At 46.2% G+C, this 19,901-nt stretch overlaps 1 protein-coding gene across 3 annotated transcripts in view; it reads right to left on the reverse strand.

The window, feature by feature from the left end:
* Nucleotides 1-33: 33 nt before the first annotated feature.
* TTYH3 (tweety family member 3) overlaps nucleotides 34-19,901 on the reverse strand; it is a 52,986-nt gene continuing 33,118 nt past the window's right edge. The window contains exons 8-16 of one of the 3 annotated variants that reach the window (XR_015739577.1): nucleotides 19,313-19,368; nucleotides 17,073-17,165; nucleotides 16,868-16,960; nucleotides 15,118-15,254; nucleotides 13,334-13,510; nucleotides 12,059-12,134; nucleotides 9,754-9,857; nucleotides 2,377-6,536; nucleotides 34-2,336 (exon numbers count right to left, since the gene is read on the reverse strand). Coding sequence is in view for 2 of the 3 variants with exons in the window: in XM_087912899.1 (XP_087769025.1) it covers nucleotides 9,777-9,857; nucleotides 12,059-12,134; nucleotides 13,334-13,510; nucleotides 15,118-15,254; nucleotides 16,868-16,960; nucleotides 17,073-17,165; nucleotides 19,313-19,368 (713 nt within the window). In the remaining variant the exon portion in view is untranslated. Of the gene's footprint in view, nucleotides 6,537-9,753; nucleotides 9,858-12,058; nucleotides 12,135-13,333; nucleotides 13,511-15,117; nucleotides 15,255-16,867; nucleotides 16,961-17,072; nucleotides 17,166-19,312; nucleotides 19,369-19,901 lie in introns of all 3 variants that reach the window. The other 2 variants (XM_087912899.1, XM_087912900.1) reach the window with 2 other exon arrangements.

A 19,901-nucleotide genomic window follows, 5' to 3' on the forward strand; every position in this document is an offset into this window, starting at 1 on the left:
TCCGTATATAAACCATTCATTACTCGGAGCGGAGCCTTTTCAAAGTTGTTTATTTTAAAACATAAAACCCAAGCGGAATAGAAACCACAGGAATTACACTTAGAATCGTTTCTGCAGAACAGAAAGAACACAAACCAATAAAAAAAAAAGGGGGAAAAACAAGCTACAGTACAATGTCGTAAAATCAACCAAAAGTCCAAAGAAAAGTTTTACAAAAATAATCATCATCAGGCTGACACCCCCCCCCCTCCGTTTAAACCCCCGTGAAATTTCAAAAATGGGTTTTTTTTGGGGGGGGGGGTCCAGTGGAGAACTTTGAAAGAAGCTAGTCACGTCTAAAGGCTTAAAAAAATTATATTTATATATATATTTCATATACATATATTATATATGTATACATAAAAGTAGAAGGCTGTTATTAACCATTGTGGTTTGAAGCAAAACCCGGTTTGAAAACGCCAGTTCAGAGTTTGACTTGGTAGAGTTTGCCACATCTCTCAAAACAATAACAATAAAAATAATAAAATTGGGAGATGGGACAAAATTAAAGTCACAAACAGGTTTGTGTCTCTAATGAATGGAGGAGAAGGGAATACAAATTGCTGGTTGCCAACCGACCACAGCGCCAAACTCCACCGAGGCTCGTGTGCCTTTCCTAGTCACAGGCAGGCAGAAATTCAGAAGGTGAAGCTTGGCCCTGTGTCATAAGAGGTGGCATTACCTGCCCAATTTAGGCTGTGTGTTGGATGGGTAATAAATGGGTGGGATTCAACCGCGATCGCTGGAACTACCGGTTCGCCCGAACCAGTCCAAAACGGATGAATACCACCCTTGGTAATAAACCAGGATTCTTTGTAACTGGGTTTTTAATGGACTTGCTTGTTTTGGGGGGCGAAGTGTGGGTCATGAAAGATGCACCCACAATACTGGCAACTCTTGCATTGAAACTTCAACGCAAAATTGTTTGAAGGGTGGAGAAGAGAATAAACAGGCCCAGTTCTTGACCACAACATCAATACTCCTGGGAATCAATCAGGAAGTTCCAAGGGACTACAATTCCCAGAATCCCCATCCAACCTCCCTGGGAAGCTGGGTTGATTCAGGGGGGATGCAAGTCCAACCCCCAACTAGACTGGGGAAGCCTGAGAGATGGATCTGGGTTATCAGAGAGGGAGGAGTGAAAACAGGAGGAATCTCCACCTTGCATAGAGACAAAAGTGTGGTTGTTGAATACACAAAGCACCAAGAACTAGCCTGATGCTAGTCCAGCAGCTGCCACTGGTGGCTGTGGTTGTTGTTGTTGTGTTGTTGAAAGGTAAGAACATGTTTGTCCCTGCTTACTGCGGTCCAAGGTACAGACGGCTCTGCTAAAACAGATTCTACGGTTGGCCTCTGAGCGTGTCGGTGGGTAGCTGTGTCTGTTTGGTCCCAGGTGCACCGTTTTCTCTCTCTCAGAAGCTCCTTGAGGTTGGGACATGGTCTACAGGGGTAATCCGAGGACTAACTGACAAGGATTGGGTGGTCTCCCACCACTGCACCTTAGCTGATGGTGGAGAGAAGTCCCATCAGTTTCTTAGCACCTCTCCTTAGTGGCAAAAGGAGTCACCTCTCTCAACTAGAACTCATTAGCTACAAGCAGGAGAATCTGCCGTAGATTGAACCAAAGCACTTAGTCCTCTTAACATAGTCCTCTTACTAACAGCTGGTGGTAACATTTTCTGCTCCATTTGGAAATAATAAAGACTGGATCCCTTGCCTCCAAGGCATATGCCAATCCACTGAGCAGTGGGGACCATAAGTCCTGGCCAACAACCTGCCTTATTACGTGGAAGAGCTGGTTCCACCTACCAATGCTCCAAGGATCTCAAAGCTAGCTACGCATCACCATGACATACTCACAACACCTAGGACCTAGGGATCTAACACTGGGCCTGTCTCAATTCCTTCAGCTCTGAGAGGTTCACGCTTAAAGAACCTTGGTGATCATGCATGGTCTGAAGCACCTCTCTTGAGGAACACGCCTCAAAAATGAGACCTACGTGGGGTTGGTTTTTTTTTTTGAGTCCTTGTCTACCTACTTGGCCATCAGTTACAGGATGAAGCAGGACAGAAACAGAAGGCTGAAAGCTCAATTTTTTTCTCCTGAAGAAAAGGGTTTTTTAACCCAACGTGGTCTACGCCAAGGACTCTTGAAGACAACAGCTTGCAAGCTGCAGGAAGCTGCGATCCACATTTCTCTATTGTCCCTCATCAGAGATGCCTGTACTGGTTTGATACTTCAAACTTCACACTTCCCGGAGGAAGATGGACGGGGGAGGCAGCCAATAGAGCACTTCCTCTTAAACAACAAGCTCAGGAAAAGGTGGGATAAAGGACCAAAGCTACACAACAGCAGCCTTGTTTCATCGCTATGGCTTTTAAAAGACTTATTATTTTTGGCACAGATATGGTTGAACAATGTCCAGAACCTTCACCGCAAGAAGCTTTTGGCATGGCCTGATGTACTTAAGTCCTAGGTCTTTCAAAGAAGAAATGGGCACAGTTGGTCAAGGGTGCGTCAACGCAGACGTACCCAAAAGCCACGTTCCTTCTGCCCCAGTGGCCTCCATCCACAGTCAAAACTGAACTATGGACCGGACCCATCATTCAACCTTCTCTTGGCCTTGCGCACCCCACATATACCTTCCTCTCTGCTCAAGCTGATAACACAGAGACCACAAGAACACGTCTTAGCATCTTCTCAAACACATTAAGCACCCTAAGAGAAACACCAATCAATATTTCCAACTACTCAACTTTCCGGTAGATCTTGGGAAGCACCAGCATGCTTTGGTGGAAAATATAGGTCTTGGGTCCTCGATGGGCCACAGATAGGACAAGCACAACAGATCTACGCGGCAAGTGTGCTGGATCGGAGCAGCAACTGAATTTAACACACGCGTGCGAGTTGCGCAAAGTTTTTGCGATGCTCCAGGAATTTGCCCTCAGTAAAATTATTCCAAGTTTAGGCCAGGTTTAAGCTACTCGTTCCTCTTTCTTCCAGTTAAACTGGCCACACCTGAGGTATTTAATTCACACATACCCATCAGATTTGCTTTTTTTTTTTTTTTTTTTTAAAGGAGGCTAGCTGAGAAGAATCTAACCTTCAAGTCTTGGATACATGGAGGAACGTCAATTTTTCCTCCCCACCTTAAAACCTTTTCTCATCTTAAGAAGCCAAAGAAAATTCAAAAACGAAGTGAGCTAATATTATACATACAGGATACAAAACACAACACATTTTTTTGTTTGTTTTTTTGGACAGCACACACAAAAATAAATTCACATCCAAGTCTTGATTCGATATTTTTTTTTTTTTTAAACAATTACAATGCAGTCTTCAACATCGGACGGGAGAAATTCCATCCCCATGCTGCTATATACAGGTCACATTGTGGAGATGCCTGGTGAACTGGAATGGTCCCTAGTTTCCTTTCGGATTGTTTTTCAGGAAAGGGCGTGTGATGGTTGTCGCGGGAAAAAACCCAATCCCCTTGCAAATGGCTCTCAGGAAGGAAGGGTTTTAGGGCTCCATTTTTCCACGCCAACCTAAGGTCCCCTTACTTCAGGTTCTGGCTAAGAGATCTTAGCGACCTGCCACTCAACGTCTCTTGAATTTCTTAGGCCAAAAAATCCACAGGGATGGTGGCCGGAAAAGTCTACCGCGCCCGTCCTGAGACGTTCTTGACTTGCAAAAATAAACCAAAGAGAGAGAGAGAGAGAAAGCTAAGAGAACAGGAAATTATAATATTTCGTGGGGTTTGCCTGCTATGCCAACGAAGCTGGTGCAGAAGCCCTAATGAAGACACCAAGCCAGCCAAACGTCAACACTCTTGCCAGCCAATAATTGAGGGAGGAGGGGGGAAAAAACTTGGGACAAGCTGTTTTGGGAAGAGAGGACAGCCAGCGGTGAACAGCCCTTAGCAGTCGAAATGGTTGCCACGGATGCTTGGCACGAAGGAGAAGGCGGGGAAAGTGACCCCTGCTTCTCTTTGAAGGCAAACAAGTGACCATGCAAACACTCACATTTTCTGAAAGAGAGCCATTCAGACATGCCCCACGAGAACTGCACGTGCTCTTGGCGTCCCCAACAATCCATATTTACATGGGGCGGGTGCCTGGGTGCGTAGACACACACCCGGTTGGCTCTTGAGATAGAAGCATGCACCATAGTTTGAGATGATTCTGTATCTCGGTTAGTTGAAAAGCCGAGCCGAGTTCAAAGTCCCCGGAGAAGATTCACCCTGCGCCAAACTCTGGTCTGATAGCTTGGTCTTCTCCACCAGGTTGTCTTCTGCTGGTTGGAAAAGGCAGAGGACCTCTTCGATTTGTGCAGGACACCCCAAGCTGAAGCTCCATCACCATCTAAGCAATGGCGACTTCTCAGGAGAAAGTCAAGTTTCTATAGTGGCTATTACAACGTACGTTGCTGGTCCCTTCCTTAAGATGATCATACCCAAGTTTTCTTCTGCCTGGAGAAGACTGAGCAGGACAGGGTTGTCTTCCTGCTCTTGGCAAACTAAGCTACCAAGAATGTTCTTCTGAAGATCTGTGATTATCTGCAGATGTTTCAGAGGGCTGAATTTTGTTTTTAAGGGCACACTTCAAAAGGTGGTCTGTGAAGGAATGTATTTTTTTTGGGGGGGGAGGTGTCACTTTTGTACAAATATCTCCATGGTTGGAAGCAGGTCCAATGCCTCTCCCAACACCACTGATTGCTGAGCTGTGTTTTTGGGGAATCTAGAGATAAGATTGCAAAGCTGAGTAGGCTCCCTGCACTTCCACACAAACAATGGCTTACTGATGCTCAAGAAAGACCTAACAGTGGTTTTAGTATCTACTCATTCTGCTGCAAGCTGCACCTCAGGACCTCAGAGCCTTCTGATAGTCTAGGTTTTCAAAGCAAGCAAGCAACTATGGTGGAGGGATGTGTGGGTGTGGATCTCGCAAGAGCGAAAGCAAGCAAGACTTCCTCTCAAATGTGCAAAACTTGAAAAGGAAATCTCTGTGCTTTCAAAATGAGGAGACCCAAGAATTCAACAAGAATAGGGTGCAACTATTCAATATTCTAATCATCTCACATAGCAGGAACACCAGTAGATGTCCTACAGCAATTGTTCTTCCTCCCAATTTGCTGTTGACCTTTACTGTCAACAAGTTAAGAAGCAACTGATCCACAGGTGGCCTTCAAATTAAGAGGAGAGCCTATCCATTTCAAAAATGTCTTCCCATAAGAGTATTTTATCTTTGCTTCCTGGTTTAAGGATACAGGACCAGTGACAATCCTCCCTTCTCCATCTAATATCCACACTTCCAGGGATTCGTCTGTCCTAACTCCCCAAAGGAGCCCAAATGAGACATTGAGAAGTCTAACCTAGGAGGACACTTTGGGAAGAAGCTCAGTTTTACTGGTGTTTCCTTGACCTGTCCAATCCTTCTCCCAAAATTTGATATTTCACAGCCCTCCCCTCTAATCTACAATGCTCCTTAAATATTTTCCTGGAATATTTTGGCACCGAAAGAGTGGTAGTTTCCAGTTTGATGACTTCACATCAACTCAAGAGATGTTTGGTGAGAGCTAGTAGGAAGTACAGATATAAAGGAGGAAGGCAGAGATAGAGCGCAAACACACAAGTATGTGTTCATATAAGGCTGTGTTTGTATGTGTGTGCAAACAAGCACATACATCCAACCACATATAAGCTGGTGCAGGAAGCCTTCCCCTTCTCTCCAGGACTTTAAACCCAGATAGTAAAAGAGAGGAGTAAACTTGTAGTAGAGGTATCCAAGATATCACAAAGGGTTAAATTGGCAGACCACGTTGTAACAGGCAAGGAACCTAGGACTCGCCAAGATCCCAAGTTGGAGATCCACCAATGCTGGCAGGAGAACCAAGGATGCCCCTATGGCAACTCCAAGAGATCTTCAGGCAAAGCTTGGAGATATCTGAGCTTCATGGCAGAGTGGACATTCAAGATGGCTTTTGTTTCGGTGTGCCACATCAAGAGCACTTCCACCCCACGATCCAGTTTGAAGTCATCTGGTTCATCCAATCATTGGACAGAAGACTTGGGGAGGAGGTGGTCCACTTGACAATTTATGGGCATCCAAAGCGTATTCCCCGTACAGCGAAGGAACACATGAGGACCAGTACGTGGACATGAGCATGTGGAGATGTTGCCCCTCTCTGTAGAGAGAGAACCGCAAGGGAACGGAGCCTGGAACTGCAATAAGCTTCTACGGAGGTGTCTTCACGTGGACATGGGCCGGGTCAAGCTGGGGAGGAAGCAGCAGGAAATGCAACACTGAGCTGGATCCCTGGACTTGGGGAGAAAAGCAGGATAGGCCTGCGAGGACAACAGAGGCTCACAGCATTGGCCCATTTCGTTCCGTTGTTTTTTTTCCGCTTCCAGGTGTCCTCGTTTTCAGTGCACGCTTCCAGAATCCGGCCGAGGCTGGTTGGTGGCGAGGTATTTGGCTCTCATGCTGGAGGTGTACTAGAGGGACAACAGAAAGCAAAAGAAGAAAACAAGAGGACCATCAACTCGCAGGCCTGTGACAAGAGATAGTTCAGAAGCACTTCAGAGTTGAAAGGGATCTTGGAGACCTTCTAGCCTCTAGTTCAACCCACCCGTCCATTTCAGACAAATGGAATCTCCTGTGTCTTCCTGAAGGCCTCCGGTGATGGAGCACCCCAATCACTTCTGAAGGCAAAACGTTACCCTGGTTAATTGTTCTCACTGTTGGGAAAGTTCTGCTTACTTCAGAGATACAGTGATGGTCTGATGGACCTTTGGAGAACTTAGGTTTGGACAGAGTTACAAATTAGGGAGCTGACACTCAACCGGAGATCACAAACCCAAGAAAACATTGGCTTTGCAGGTGGGCTAAAGAGTCTTGATGAAGGGTTTGGGGGCAGAACTGCTAAGATCCCATTCCAAAGGTTCGGAGAAACCCAGGGCAGAAAAATATCATCCTACAGATTCCGGTCCCACAGAGCAGAGAACACAGCCTTAAAATGTGATTCTAAGTTCTCAACTTACGACCTCTTCTGAGTTATGATCCGCCTCCCCAAAGCTCCTTACGACCCATTTTTGGTGTTATGATGGCCGTACGCGCATACACACCCATGGTGACATGATCACATTTGAGTGCTTGGCTACTGGCTCACGTTTACGGACGTCTGCGGCATCCTAAGTCACCTGGCCTTGACTGGTGATATATTTTTTTTCCCCTCTCTGGTGTTTATTTCCAGTTTCCAGCAAAAAACATCCAGACTTTAGTAAATGTATCACGAATTTGAAAAGACTGTCCCCGTGTAGGTTTCATCCCTCTGATACAATTTCTGGGTTCTACAGATACCTCTTCATCTTTCGTTTTATGTGGTTTAGTCATGAGGGTGAACCTTGCATCGCCATGCTAAGGAACCACCTCTGGTGTGTCCTTCCCCTTGAAGCCACACGGGCCACCTGGCCCTCCCAACCCCAAAATATAACTGGTCTTGGCTTCCCTGCTTTTCAAGAGGCGTTGGCACTCCTTGTCTCCACATGGAGCAGACAAATTAAGGTGGAGAACATCTGCTGGCACTTCAGACCCTAGCAAAAAATGGTTTGGTCTTAAGACTACATTCCGCCCCTGTCAAGTTCTCTTCCAGAGGGGGGGAAAAAAAAGAGAGAGAGATGTCTGAAAAACAAAGTTTATAATACAGAACATTGAGAAAGAAACGAGAACGCAGTGAACCAACAGCCACGGGAGCCTGGAATTCCTGCCCCACAGTGGGACCAAGCGATGCACAAATAGGCACCATCCCAGGAGCAAAAAAGGACGAACCCTTGGAAGAGCACAGGCAAGCATGCACCCGGTCACATACGCAGCTCCTCCTCATGCGCTTGGCCCATGCACCCCAAGCAAAGCACGTGTCTTTTTGACAATTCACGCTAGAGCAGGTTTGCCAAGAAGCAGGGGGAAAAAAAACCCCAAACTCTTAAAAGAGATTCTCAAAGCATACGATGAAGCAAGAAAGCCAGGATGGAGAAATTGGGCAAATGGCAACAAGCAAGAAGCCAGGATGGAGAAACCAAGCAAATGGCGGCAGAGATAAGGTAGGTGTAGCCTGTTCTTGGGGTGGGTGTGGGGGGGTGGTTGTGTACTGAACGCTTCACAAAAGTTAGGATACGTCTCTTCCCAGTCCTCTAGATGTTCATCAGCTCAGAGATATTTTTGCACCAGTCTGGTTTAACCAGGTTTGAGCAGAAGGCTAGCAAAGCTAGCCTTTGCTGGTTGAAGACTACTGTTTTCTGGTAGGGGCCTGGAGGTTTATTGCTATGGGATCCTGAACTCATCTGGATTGAGGGGTATAGCTGAAGGACTACGTCTAACTCTTGGTGGAATTCCCCAGCATCTGGGTGCATTGAGGGGATGTTACTTGCTGTATTGTGGAGGTCCACCACAATCCAGGGAGCTGTGTCCTATTATCAGTGGTGGAGCTTGGAGGTTTAGCAAGCTGTTGGTAGCTCCCATATTCAAGGTTTACTTCTACTTTACTGGAAGGTGGAGCTAGGAGGCAGCATCCACCCGAGAGAGATGGAATTGGTCAGCTTCATGAACAAAACCAGGATAGAATTAGACCAGCCCAGACCAATAACTGCTATCTATTCCACGTTAGAAATAGGGGGGGTTGTTTTTATTCCCTTAGCTACTATTCTTAAATAAATAAGAACAGAGGTTAACTTTGCCAATAGGTTAGCTAGTTTCTTTAAAGCGGGTGCGGTGGGGTGAAACCTGAGCCTGATTAAACTCTATCCCAGTTTAACCTAGGGATGAGATTCAAAATGACAAGCAGCAATATCTCAACGTTGCCGCACGTGAAGCTGGCTCGCCCACAGCCAAATCAGGTGGCCGGAAAAAGCTGTTTCGAAGCTTATGAAACTCTGCTTGCAAACAAAAAGAGGGGATTTCAACTCAGCTGGCTGAATCTCAAGGCCTCTGGGTTGACAATCTGTCCGGAGGCGCTTCGGTTAGCAACTTCACGGCACCCGCTCCGGCATCCTGGGGTCCTGGTTTAACAGGGGTCGTTTTTCAGCTTTGCACGCTGTGCAGAATCTCTTGTTACGAGATGGGCAGCTACAGACACGCCATCCATTTTCTTAAAAACCAACCAACCAACCCCCCCAAAACACAGAAACTGCGACACGAAGGGAAAGAGAAATGGAGGGAGACAAAAAAAAACGGGTTTGGCGAGAGAGATCTGCTTATCTGTGTATGTTTCAGTGAGCTCAGCTAGCTAAAACTCCACTGGGTGGGATGGGGGAATTCGAAAGAAGGACATGCCTATCCAATCTGGTTTCAGATCCTTGGTGGCGGTCTCCATCTTGACGTTCCCAGAAGCGCTAAAGAGAGAGGTCCTTTCTCGATTCCGAAACTTCCTGGGGTGGGGAGGCTCTGTTTTGGGAGTTTGGCTGGAGACTCATGATTTAACGGGAATAATTGTTGAAATCCTGACAGCCTACGAGGATTGCCGGAAAGCGTCGCCATGAAAAGATGGAGGTGCCTCCGCGACGGAGGAGCGGGGCGTAGAGGGAGCCTGGTTGGGAGAAGGACGGGGGTGGGGGAAGTGCAGGGAGAGGATACGTGGAGTCTCGGGCCTTAAGTGCAGGATGGCAGGATCGGGTGGGTGAGTGGGGCGTTCAGCGAGAAGGACCTTCGTTTCAGTACCTGTTCCGTTTGTGCGGGCGCTGCTACCAGTACGTCCGAGCACTGTCCGAGGGCTTAAACTGCCAGCTCATATGGCTGCTACTGTCCATGGCAGCCAAATACAACTGTGATGATGCAGGAAAAGAGAGAGAGAAAAAGAGAGAGAGAGAGAAGAGTGCAGCCTCAACGTGCATGAAAAAAAAACACACCACAAACTGCAAGCATGTGAACCGTTGTGGTAGGGATGTCAATGATTGGATGGGGGGGGTCATCCTTGGGAGAACAGACCTCGGAGCCAGGGAGGGGAGGGAAACGAAAGAAGGGATGACTCGGGGAGACAAAAAAAAAAAAAGAGAGAGAGAGAGAGACAAACGATGAAGAAGACAACTCTTGCCCTACTGGAGAAGTTGACTCGGTTTCTACCAGTGTTGAGCCCAAAAGGAACGAATCTTGAGAGCACTACTGGATTCTGCTTTGGTTCAGAGCCCTCTCATGACTTGGGATTGTTGTCAGCCAACACCAACTTGGATCTGAGTCCAGTTCTCTGGGTTTTGGGGCAGCCTTAGCCAACTCTGATCTCATCAGAGACTCTGGCGGGACATGGTTTGGCCAAGTCACCCGTTGATTACTCTTGACAAGGTAGAGTGGTGTGAAACAGGTAGACACCATTAAAAAAATGGGACTGGAATCTCCTTTCTTAGTAGGCAACCCTTTGCCTTGTGGAAAGTAGCCTTGTCAAGAGTAATCATGGGGTGACTTGGCCAAACCATGTCCCACCAGGTCTCTGATGAGATCAGAGTTGGCTAAGACTGCCCCAAAACCCAGAGAATTGGACCCAAATCCAAGTTGGTGTTGGCTGGACATTTCCATTTTTATAAGCAGTGAGTGCTCTTCCCCTCAACTTCCAAAGCATGGACCATCCTAACTCCTAAGATAAAACCCAAACATGCTGGTGTTACACCTTCTATCCTGGTGGCAGTGCCTGCCTTGTTCAATGTTGAGGTAGGACACCAAATGTAACTCTACATTCCAGGTCCTGAACTAAGACACGGCGTTCCCATTATATCAAATTGAAGCTCCTTTGTCTTTTGAAATCCAGATCTCTACCCTTCCAGATCTAGAACACAACACTGCTAGAGATATCTTGAAGGCCACAACTGCTTCTTTTCAATCTTCTGAGAATTAGGTTTTTTGTCAAAGGAAAAAAGTAGAAAAAAACTCTACCACTATGTTCTGCCCATAAGGAACCGTGATACTTAATAATAGGTTGTATTGAAGGTGTCCAAACACCTGTAAGCAACAGATTCCATCACCAGATGCATAGTCAGAAGAATAAACATTTTCCCCCCAAAAGAATTTGCTCTAAAAATCTAACAGCTTGAATCTTTCTGAAATCAAAACATTTTGGAATAACTACACATATTTCTAATTACGGCTTCAAATGCTGGTATAAGCATCTGTTTTCTCTTAACAACGCTAAAATCTCTTCTACAAGACCAGCCATTTTTTCCCTTTAAAAAAAACACTGTTTTTTGTTCTTTTAATATACTGAAGACATAAAATATAACCGATCCCTTTGAAGATATTCCATGCTGGCAGAAGACTATTGTATCGAGACCAGCAATACACAGACTAGAATAAATCGAGATGTAAGATTGCAACTCAGGAAATTAAAGAAATAAACCCAGGATTTTTTTTTTTTAAAAAATATAAAATAGCTTCTTGTTCAAAGAGATTCTTCCATAAAATGCATAGTTTTCTTTCTGGAAATCAGATTCTCCCTTCCCTCCCAAAGAAGGAAATTATGAATATTAAAGACCCAAATTGAGAACAGAACACATTGGTATCTTTCCTTCAAGGTGGATTTTGGTGTCACCATAATCAGGGTGTGATTCAACCGGTGCAACAACCGGTTCGGTGAGTGCGCAGGGGCAGGTGGATGGGGCGAAGTGATCACCGGAACTACCGGTTCACCTGAATCAGTAGGAACCGGCAGAATCCCACCACTGACCCTAATGACCCATGGTCAACCATTACCATCTCTTTCCAGGATATGAGACCTCTGCAGGAGTTTGCTCGTGGTCCACAACTCCCTGATGCCCTGTTGTCACAATAATGTATGTTTTCTGGGTGTGTTTTTGCAGGTGACTTAATGCCAGCCTGCCCCGCCATAAGACTCCATACTTAATGAGGAGAATTGGGCGGGTGGGCTTGTCTCTTCGATGGATTTGTGACTGGGGGTGAGAAGGACCCCCGCAGCTCTTTGTCAAGATCTTCAGAGCAAATTGTGGCTTTACCCTTTCAAAAAAGGAAGACCAGAACTTACAGAAGGAGGAGGGGATTCGCGGCCGATCAAAGGGGTGTTCTCGCAACGGGGATTCTGGAAATTGGCATTCTGGGTCCTGGGGTCAAAAGTAAAAAAATATATATATTGAGAACTTGGAGATGTGATGATATACAAAATCTCTTTATTTATTTTTTTAAATAATTTTTAATACTTTATTGTCATCGTACATATATACACAGTATACACATATAACGAAATTCACATAACACCCAGAGACCAGATTCAACATGCATACACACACGACAATCCCCAAACACACACACCCTACCCAAGGTTCCCCACCCGCTAAAAACACACAAGCATCCACACAACAGACCGAGTAACCCTGTCCAACAGCTCACTGATGGTGGTCTTTAAGTTCATTGTTAAAAGGACAATTATAGCTCTGGGATCAAAAACGTGTGATCTGAGTTTTAATGGTTCTGTATCTTCTGCCAGAAGGCAGCAGTTCACAAAGATTGTGAGCAGGATGGGAAGAGTCTTTGAGGATGTTGTGCATCTTCCTCAAACAACAAGACGCGAAAATGTCGTCCAGGGCTGGTAGCTGGAGCCCAATGATATTCTGGGAGTTTGAATGATTCTCTGGGAAAACCCGAATCTGAAAGGTTCCCTCCAATAAGTAAAATATTAAAAATCTGCCCCCTTAAACCCATCATTCCATCACATGCCCCAATCCACCATCCATTCCAACCTGAGACATCCCTTCAACCACTCCTCACCCAGGTGCAGAAATAACATGACCTTGACTCTGAAGAAGAATGCTATTATGTCTAACCATATACGCTCCATGAAATTCCCCCCTCCCAACTTCCCAGACTCAAGATTGTGGCAGCACGGAAGATCCTGGTGCTAATATGGCTTCCAAAACTGACACACCTAATATCCGCTGATGTTCTTGTCCTATTTTTTTGGAGTCGGTGGACGGTGGCAGCCACAAATGAGGCTGAGGATTCTGAGGATCCGCAAACCACTCAGAATAATTTAGATCGGGGTGTCCAACCATGGCAACTTTTAAGAACCTCTGTGGACTTCAACTCCCAGAATTCCCCAGCCAGCATGAAGTCCGCAGGTCTTAGAAAGTGCCAAGGTTGGGCACCCCCGATCTGGATCGAGAAAGATGCTAACCGGCGGGAATCGGGGGGTCTTCTGATGCGGTTCATTTGCTCTGCATGCTGCATTGGGGGTCAACCCCAGCCAGATGCCACTTTCTAAGGCTGGGACCTCAGCTGCCAAACCCCACATGCTCCCACTCACATGTATTCCGTGACGGGCGCATTGCTGACGGTATGTGCAGCTGCCGGGATGCTGGTTTCGCTGCCGTAACTGCTCCCACAGCTGTAGAGACTTGGCATGTGGACTCGGTACAAGTTGTCATGAGTTTGCCGGCTCCCTTGGGCCGTCGATTCTTCCTCTCCATCCTCTTCGGTGTTCCTGGTGGAGAAGAAATGGGGGGGAAAACATCCTGACGGTGAAAGCAATTAACCGGTAGAACCGCTTGCCTTCAGAAGTTGTGCGTTGCTCCATCACTGGAGGCTTTTAAGAAGAGATTGGACCACCACTTGTCTGAAATGTGGTACAGGGGGTTGGACTAGAAGACCTCCAAGGTCCCTTCCAACTTTGGTATTCTGTTATTCTGAACAGGGGGTTGGACTAGAAGACCTCCAAGGTCCCTTGTCCCTTCCAAGTCTGGTGTTGTATATTTCAAACTTGGTCCCTTCCAAGTCTGTCATTCTGTTACCCTGTCAATCAATCAATGGAACGGAAGTGGCTTCCAGAAGTTGTGGTTTGCTCCAACACTGCAATTTTTAAAGAAGAAGTTGGACAACCATTTGGTAGAGGGTTCCTTTCCTGAGCAGCGGGTTGGACTAGATGACCTCCAAGGTCCCTTCCCCGCTCTGTTCCCGTCGTTTTTTGTTTTTTTCCCCTGTTATTTAAGGAACATACCAAAAAAAAAAAAAAAAAGTTCTGGATTCTGGACACAATGGCAACCAAGGCCACAAGGGGGCAGTCCACCGTTGCTGTAGAAGGCAAAGTTGTGAGTCAAGGGTGACACATCCATCACACAAAACGGCAATTAGGGCGTGCAGTCAAGAAGCTAAAGCAGTCAAGAAGGCAGCTGCGATTGTACGATTGAAGTCCGGGCCCTTTTTAAACACACGCGGACTCCTCCCTAATCCGGGGAAGAGGAGGGGTTTTTTTAAAAAAAAAAAATTGTGAGTGCAACACAACCATCTTGGCCTTCCTTGGGACTCATTCATTCCTCCTTAAACTTTTGTTATTTCTATTTAAATGTCCTTTTCTTTTTTCCCCCCAACCTGCAGAGATCAGGAAAAGGATGATAAAACATATCATCCACTAGCTCGATACCTGTGCTTCGCTACGAAACTAGGTGGTCAGGCTTAGTTTTGGGGGGGGAGGAAAATAAGGGGAAAAAAATATCTGCCGCCGCCTACCAGCATCCATCGGTATTCACCTGGCCAGTGTGTGAGAGAGTTGAGGCCTGTTTGGAAACTGAAAGGGTATTTGCTGTGTGAGCAAGGAGGAGACAGCAAGGAGCCTGGGCGTGGCTTAGCTCAACAGTTTCTGTACTAAAGCTGCTTGGTGCTGTGAAACTAAAACTGAAACTTCTCTCCTCTGCTTGTGTTTTGCATTTGGAAGAGATTTCTTTTCAGGTGCAGAGGGGGAGTAGAACTCCTGAGCATCAGAGCGTGTTAATAATAATATTAATATAAGAAATATTAAAGCTCTGATGGTCATTTTGAAAAATCCTTTCTTAGTGAGCCCCTAGAAGCCAAGAGGAACATAGGGGACAAATTTCAAGTTTGTAGACTTTACGGTCCTGGAGATTTTGTGATGATGCATGAGGGGCATTTCGCTTTTTATATCTATGGATGTGGTCAGTTAGGATAGTTCAGTAAGTAGATTAAACCTACAAAACCAGCATTCACGAATCCTTCATAACACGGGACGCTGTCTGTCTGTCTGTCTCTCTCTCTCTCTCTCACACACACACACTTTTATTTTTTTTGCACACCTACCTCTTCTGCTGCCAGGTGTGTGGGACGCTACACACAATGGAGCTGAACATCAGGGCCGTCACAAAGGAGAACAGCACCAGGTAGATGAGTCCTTCTACACCATCATAACAGAAGCCAGTCAGAGCTTGGACATAATCCTAAAAGGAGATGTAAATACATCACAGGGAGCCCTCGGATTACAATGGTCCTGCTTAGTGACCATTCAAAGCGACAAGGGCACCGTGAAAAGTGACTTGCGACTGTTTTTTCACACTTAACGACCGTCGCTGCCCGTGATCGAAATTCAAACGCTTGGCAATGAACTCGCATTTATGACGGTTCAGTGACATGAGGAAGGTATGATGAACTGGTTCAGCAAATAATATTGTTATTGTTACTACTATTGTAATGAATATCAATATAATGAATATGGTGGTAAACATTTTGATGAGGATTTCCTAAAACTATTTGAACTCAGACCACATTACTGTTCAGTTGAAATGGGAATGTTTACATGCTATTAAAATTAAAAATTTGCATTAAGAAGAAGAGGACGAGGAGGGGGAGAGGAAGAAAAGGAGGAGGAAGAAGAGGAAGAGGAAGAAGAGGAGGAGGAAGAAGAGGAGGAGGAGGAAGAAGAGGAGGAAGAAGGATGAAGAGGAGGAGGAGGAGGAAAAAGAGGAGGAGGAGGAAGAAGAGGAAGAGGAGGAGGAGGAAGAAGAGGAAGAGGAAGAAGAGGAGGAGGAGGAGGAAGAAGAAGAAGAGGAGGAGGAAGAAGAGGAAGAAGAAGAGGAGGAGGAGGAGGAAAAAGAAGAGGAGGAAGAGGAAGAAGCGGAGGAGGAGGAGGAAGAAGAAGAAGAAGAGGAAGAAGGAAAGGGAGGAGGAGGAGGAGGAAGAAGAAGAAGAAGAAGAAGTGTGTGGTTATGTAGCCACTTCTGGTCCCTTTGAAGGGCTTCTTCGTTCTCCTGAAAATCCAGAGATAATGCCACTTTATCGCGTAAAGGAGCCGTTGCCTGGCAACGAGGAGGTTAAAAACCGCATCGCTGATCCCACTCTTGGTTTTCCTCCCAGGCAACCTCTCGATAACAACATCAAGATCTTAGAGGACTTGTCAGAACAGAACATGCCCAAGGCATCCCGACATCGTTTCCTTCAAGACTTTGAACGCGGACGTGTCTGGGTTAGGCTACGATGGTCCTCTCCTCCCAAGCTTCTGCTTCTCCACAGCTTCCTCCTCCAATCCTGCAGAGCGGAGTTCTCCACGGACAAGGAAGAGGAGAAGAAAGACATGGTTGGCTGAGGGCGGGGACGGGGGACTATTTTTTTGAAGGCCACCAGACTGGTTGCAGGAGATAAGACCGACCACAAAAGAGGTTTCGGTTCCTCTGTTGAAGGAGGATGTTCAGAAGAGGAGGAACCAGCTGGCGTCCTTCCATGAGGTACATGCTGTCTTATCATGGTTCAAGACTTTGGTGGGTTGGTTTTTTGTTTTTCATGAAAGCAGAACTGTAAATGGTCTTGGTTGACCTTCTCCAGTCAACATGCTCTTCAGCTCCCAACGCCCATTTCTTGATGTCCTTCAAACGCAGCTCTGCAGCCACCCGTGCCCTACATCGGTAACTGGAAAGTCGGTGGACTTCAACTCCCAGAATTCCCCAGCCAGCCTGGCTGGCTGGGGAATTCTGGGAGTTGAAGCCCACCCATCTTAAAGCCGGCGAGGTTGAGAGACACCTCAACCTCACGTTCCCCACATCCTTCCGGCAAGACTCACCAAATGAAGACTTCGACAGTCAACCAAAGCGGTCAAATGTTGCAAGTTGACCTCCGTGGAGTTCAGCACGGCTTGGATTCGAATCAGGTGCTCCTGTGAGTTGAGGGGACAGGAAGAAGCTTAGCATCGTTGCTGGCTTTTTCCTAGCGAGATGATGGCGCGAAAATGAAACATGGAAGCGAACGAAGACTGGATCCAGCGTTACCTTAGAGGTAGGATGTTCCTTAACCGCCAACTTCAACAGCTCCAAAACGTCATCCTGCATTTCGACCAGAGCTTTGTGGCTCCCTGACAGCTTCTGTTCAAACAGAAGAAATATCATTTCGGTCTTTCAAGTCAAATCCGGTTAGTCTCTGCAAGTCCTTGGAGCTCACTGAGCGTGGTGGCTTTCTTGCAGACGTTTCATGACCCAACGAGGTTAACATCATCAAGGCTAGAACTTCGCCCCTACTTCCTTCTAGCACTGATGATGTTACCTCATTGGATCATGGAACGTCTGCAAGAAAACAGCTGAATTCAGAGAGCACCAAGGACCCATAGTTCTTCCCTTCCTCCTCCACTCTGCAAACCCACTCCCTTCTAGCACTGATAATATTCCCTAGTTGGGTCATGAAACGTCTGCAAGGAAACCACCAAGCTCAGAGAGCACCAAGGACCCCATAGTCTTCTTCCTCCACTTCTCCTCCTCTCCTCCTTCTCTTCCTCCCCTTCTCCTCCTCATCTTTTCTCTTCCTTTTCTCCTTCTCCACCCACAAAACCCACTTCTTTCTAGCACTGATAATATTCCCTAGTTGGGTCATGAAACGTCTGCAAGAAAACCACCAAGCTCAGAGAGCAACAAGGACCCCATAGTCTTCTTCCTCCTCTTCCTCCTCTTCTCCTCCTTCTCTTCCTCCCCTTCTCCTCCTCATCTTTTCTCTTCCTTTTCTCCTTCTCCACCCACAAAACCCACTCCTTTCTAGCACTGATAATATTCCCTAGTTGGGTCATGAAACGTCTGCAAGAAAACCACAGATACACATACTCCCACAACTACAAATACTCCCTTCTTCTATTGATTCATGCCTGCACACACTGGATACATTACAACGCTGTTCTCCTAAATTCTCGCAACATCAGCGACCGCGTATTATTAACTGTTCCAGAAAACATCAGGTTTTGCAAGTTAGACTCATCAGACCCAAAATACAAGAAGGAGAACTTGGGGTTCCAAATTCTCCTCCGGAAACAAAGCAGAAACCAGGCCCTTCTCACCCACCTCTAGGGATTGCAACCCAGCCAAGCATCTGTCCCTGAATAGAAGCTCTAATCGATCCTTAGAAATGGTTTTTATTCTTCCTATTTACCTGCCTCTTAGATCTTTCATCCAACAAGAAGATTGGGAGAGTTTTTGAGCAGAGTCAAAGAGGGTGTTTTTTTATGGTGTCCTGCCAAGGAAGACAGCTGTGCAACCACCTCAAAAGCTTCCACTTAATTTGCAGGGCCCACTCCCTTGCCTTGCCTTTTATCTCATCATACTAGTATGGCATTCCTTTTGACAGCCAACCCTTCTGTTACCCATCACTTTCATTCCAGCTGGCAGGATGTTCCTTTTGATAAGATTAAAACACACACACACACACACACACACACACACACAACTGCTCTGGCATTTAGGAGAACGGCAGCCGTGTGGGCTTCTGCAAAGACTTCCGGTTATGAAGAGTGCAGTGGTTAGAATGCAGAACTGCAGGCTAATTCTGCTTGACTGCCCGCAGTTCGATCCTGACTGGCTTAAGGTTGACTCAGCCTTCCCTCCTTCCAAGGTGCGTAAAATGAGGACTCAAGACTGTTGTGGGCAAGAGGCTGGCTCTGTAAACAGCTCAAGAGAGGGCTGTAAAAGCACCGGGAAGCAATATATAGAGTCACAGTGTTCTTGCTAGTGATATTGCTATGTCAAAGCACAGCTTAATGAAAGCATCTCAGATTAACAAATGACCAGCGTTGGAATGGACCTTGGACGTCTTCATATCCAACCCTCTACTTGAGCAAGATCTCCTAAATCATTTCTGGTTACCCAGTCTCTTCTTCAAAACCTCCAGGGATGGGAGCACCCATAACTTCTAGAGGAAAGCCCTTCCTTTAATTAATCGTTCTCACTATCAGAAAATATCTCCTTATTTCTTGGTTGCTTCGCTCTCCATCCGTTGCTTCTTGTCCTGCCTTACAGATGCTTTGGAGAATAGCTTGACTTCAAATATTGGCAGACTGCTATCATGACAGCCCTAGTCTTTCTTTTCATTACACAGGACGTAATCAAATCCCTGCAATATGTTTTAGTCTCCGGTCCCCTCACCATCTTGGTTGCTCTTCTCCGCCCTCTTTCTAGAGTCTCGACATCTTTCTTATAGCATGGTGACCAAAATTGGATGCCATATGCCAAGCGTGTAACCTGAAGACACTCACCTGCTGAAATGGATTGGGGTAGCCAGCACTACAGACCAGGTAATAGTTCAAAGTGTCTATCAAAAAAAGATCAACAAGACCATCATCAATCAAGGCTTGTAGGTAACCTGGTTACATTAGGCTACTCTTGAAGAAGTGAGTGAATTTTCTGTTGTGGACAACCTGCCGCGGAATACTTCACAAAACGGCATTTCAAACATTTCCCACGTATTTTATCAAGGGTAAGGCAAGCATGAAAAGTCAGCGCCCTCCCAAGCATATTGACGTGCTACCAATTCGGGAGCGATGTCCATTTTTCTCTCCCGAAAAGGTGCAAAGAGCCACGATCAATGTGCCAAAATAATGAGCCCCACGGGGGGCGGGGGGGTTTCACACCTCCCTTCATCTGATAACGATAAAGCCCAAGTCCAAGGTGGCGGCGATGGGCTCTTTGAATTATATTTCCACCAACTGTGTTTTTGTCCTTCTTATCAGAGAGAACTTGGGGTGTTCTAAGGAAGAGAAGCTTCGTGATGAAAACCTGGGCAGGTTGCAGTTTCTTGGAATTTAGCCTCATGCATGCAGACAGATAAAAATAGAAGCTTGTGAG

This window comes from Pseudonaja textilis, chromosome 14 (assembly GCF_049901715.1).
Source record: "Pseudonaja textilis isolate UNSWEBS1 chromosome 14, rPseTex1.2, whole genome shotgun sequence".
Lineage (NCBI taxonomy): Eukaryota > Metazoa > Chordata > Lepidosauria > Squamata > Elapidae > Pseudonaja > Pseudonaja textilis.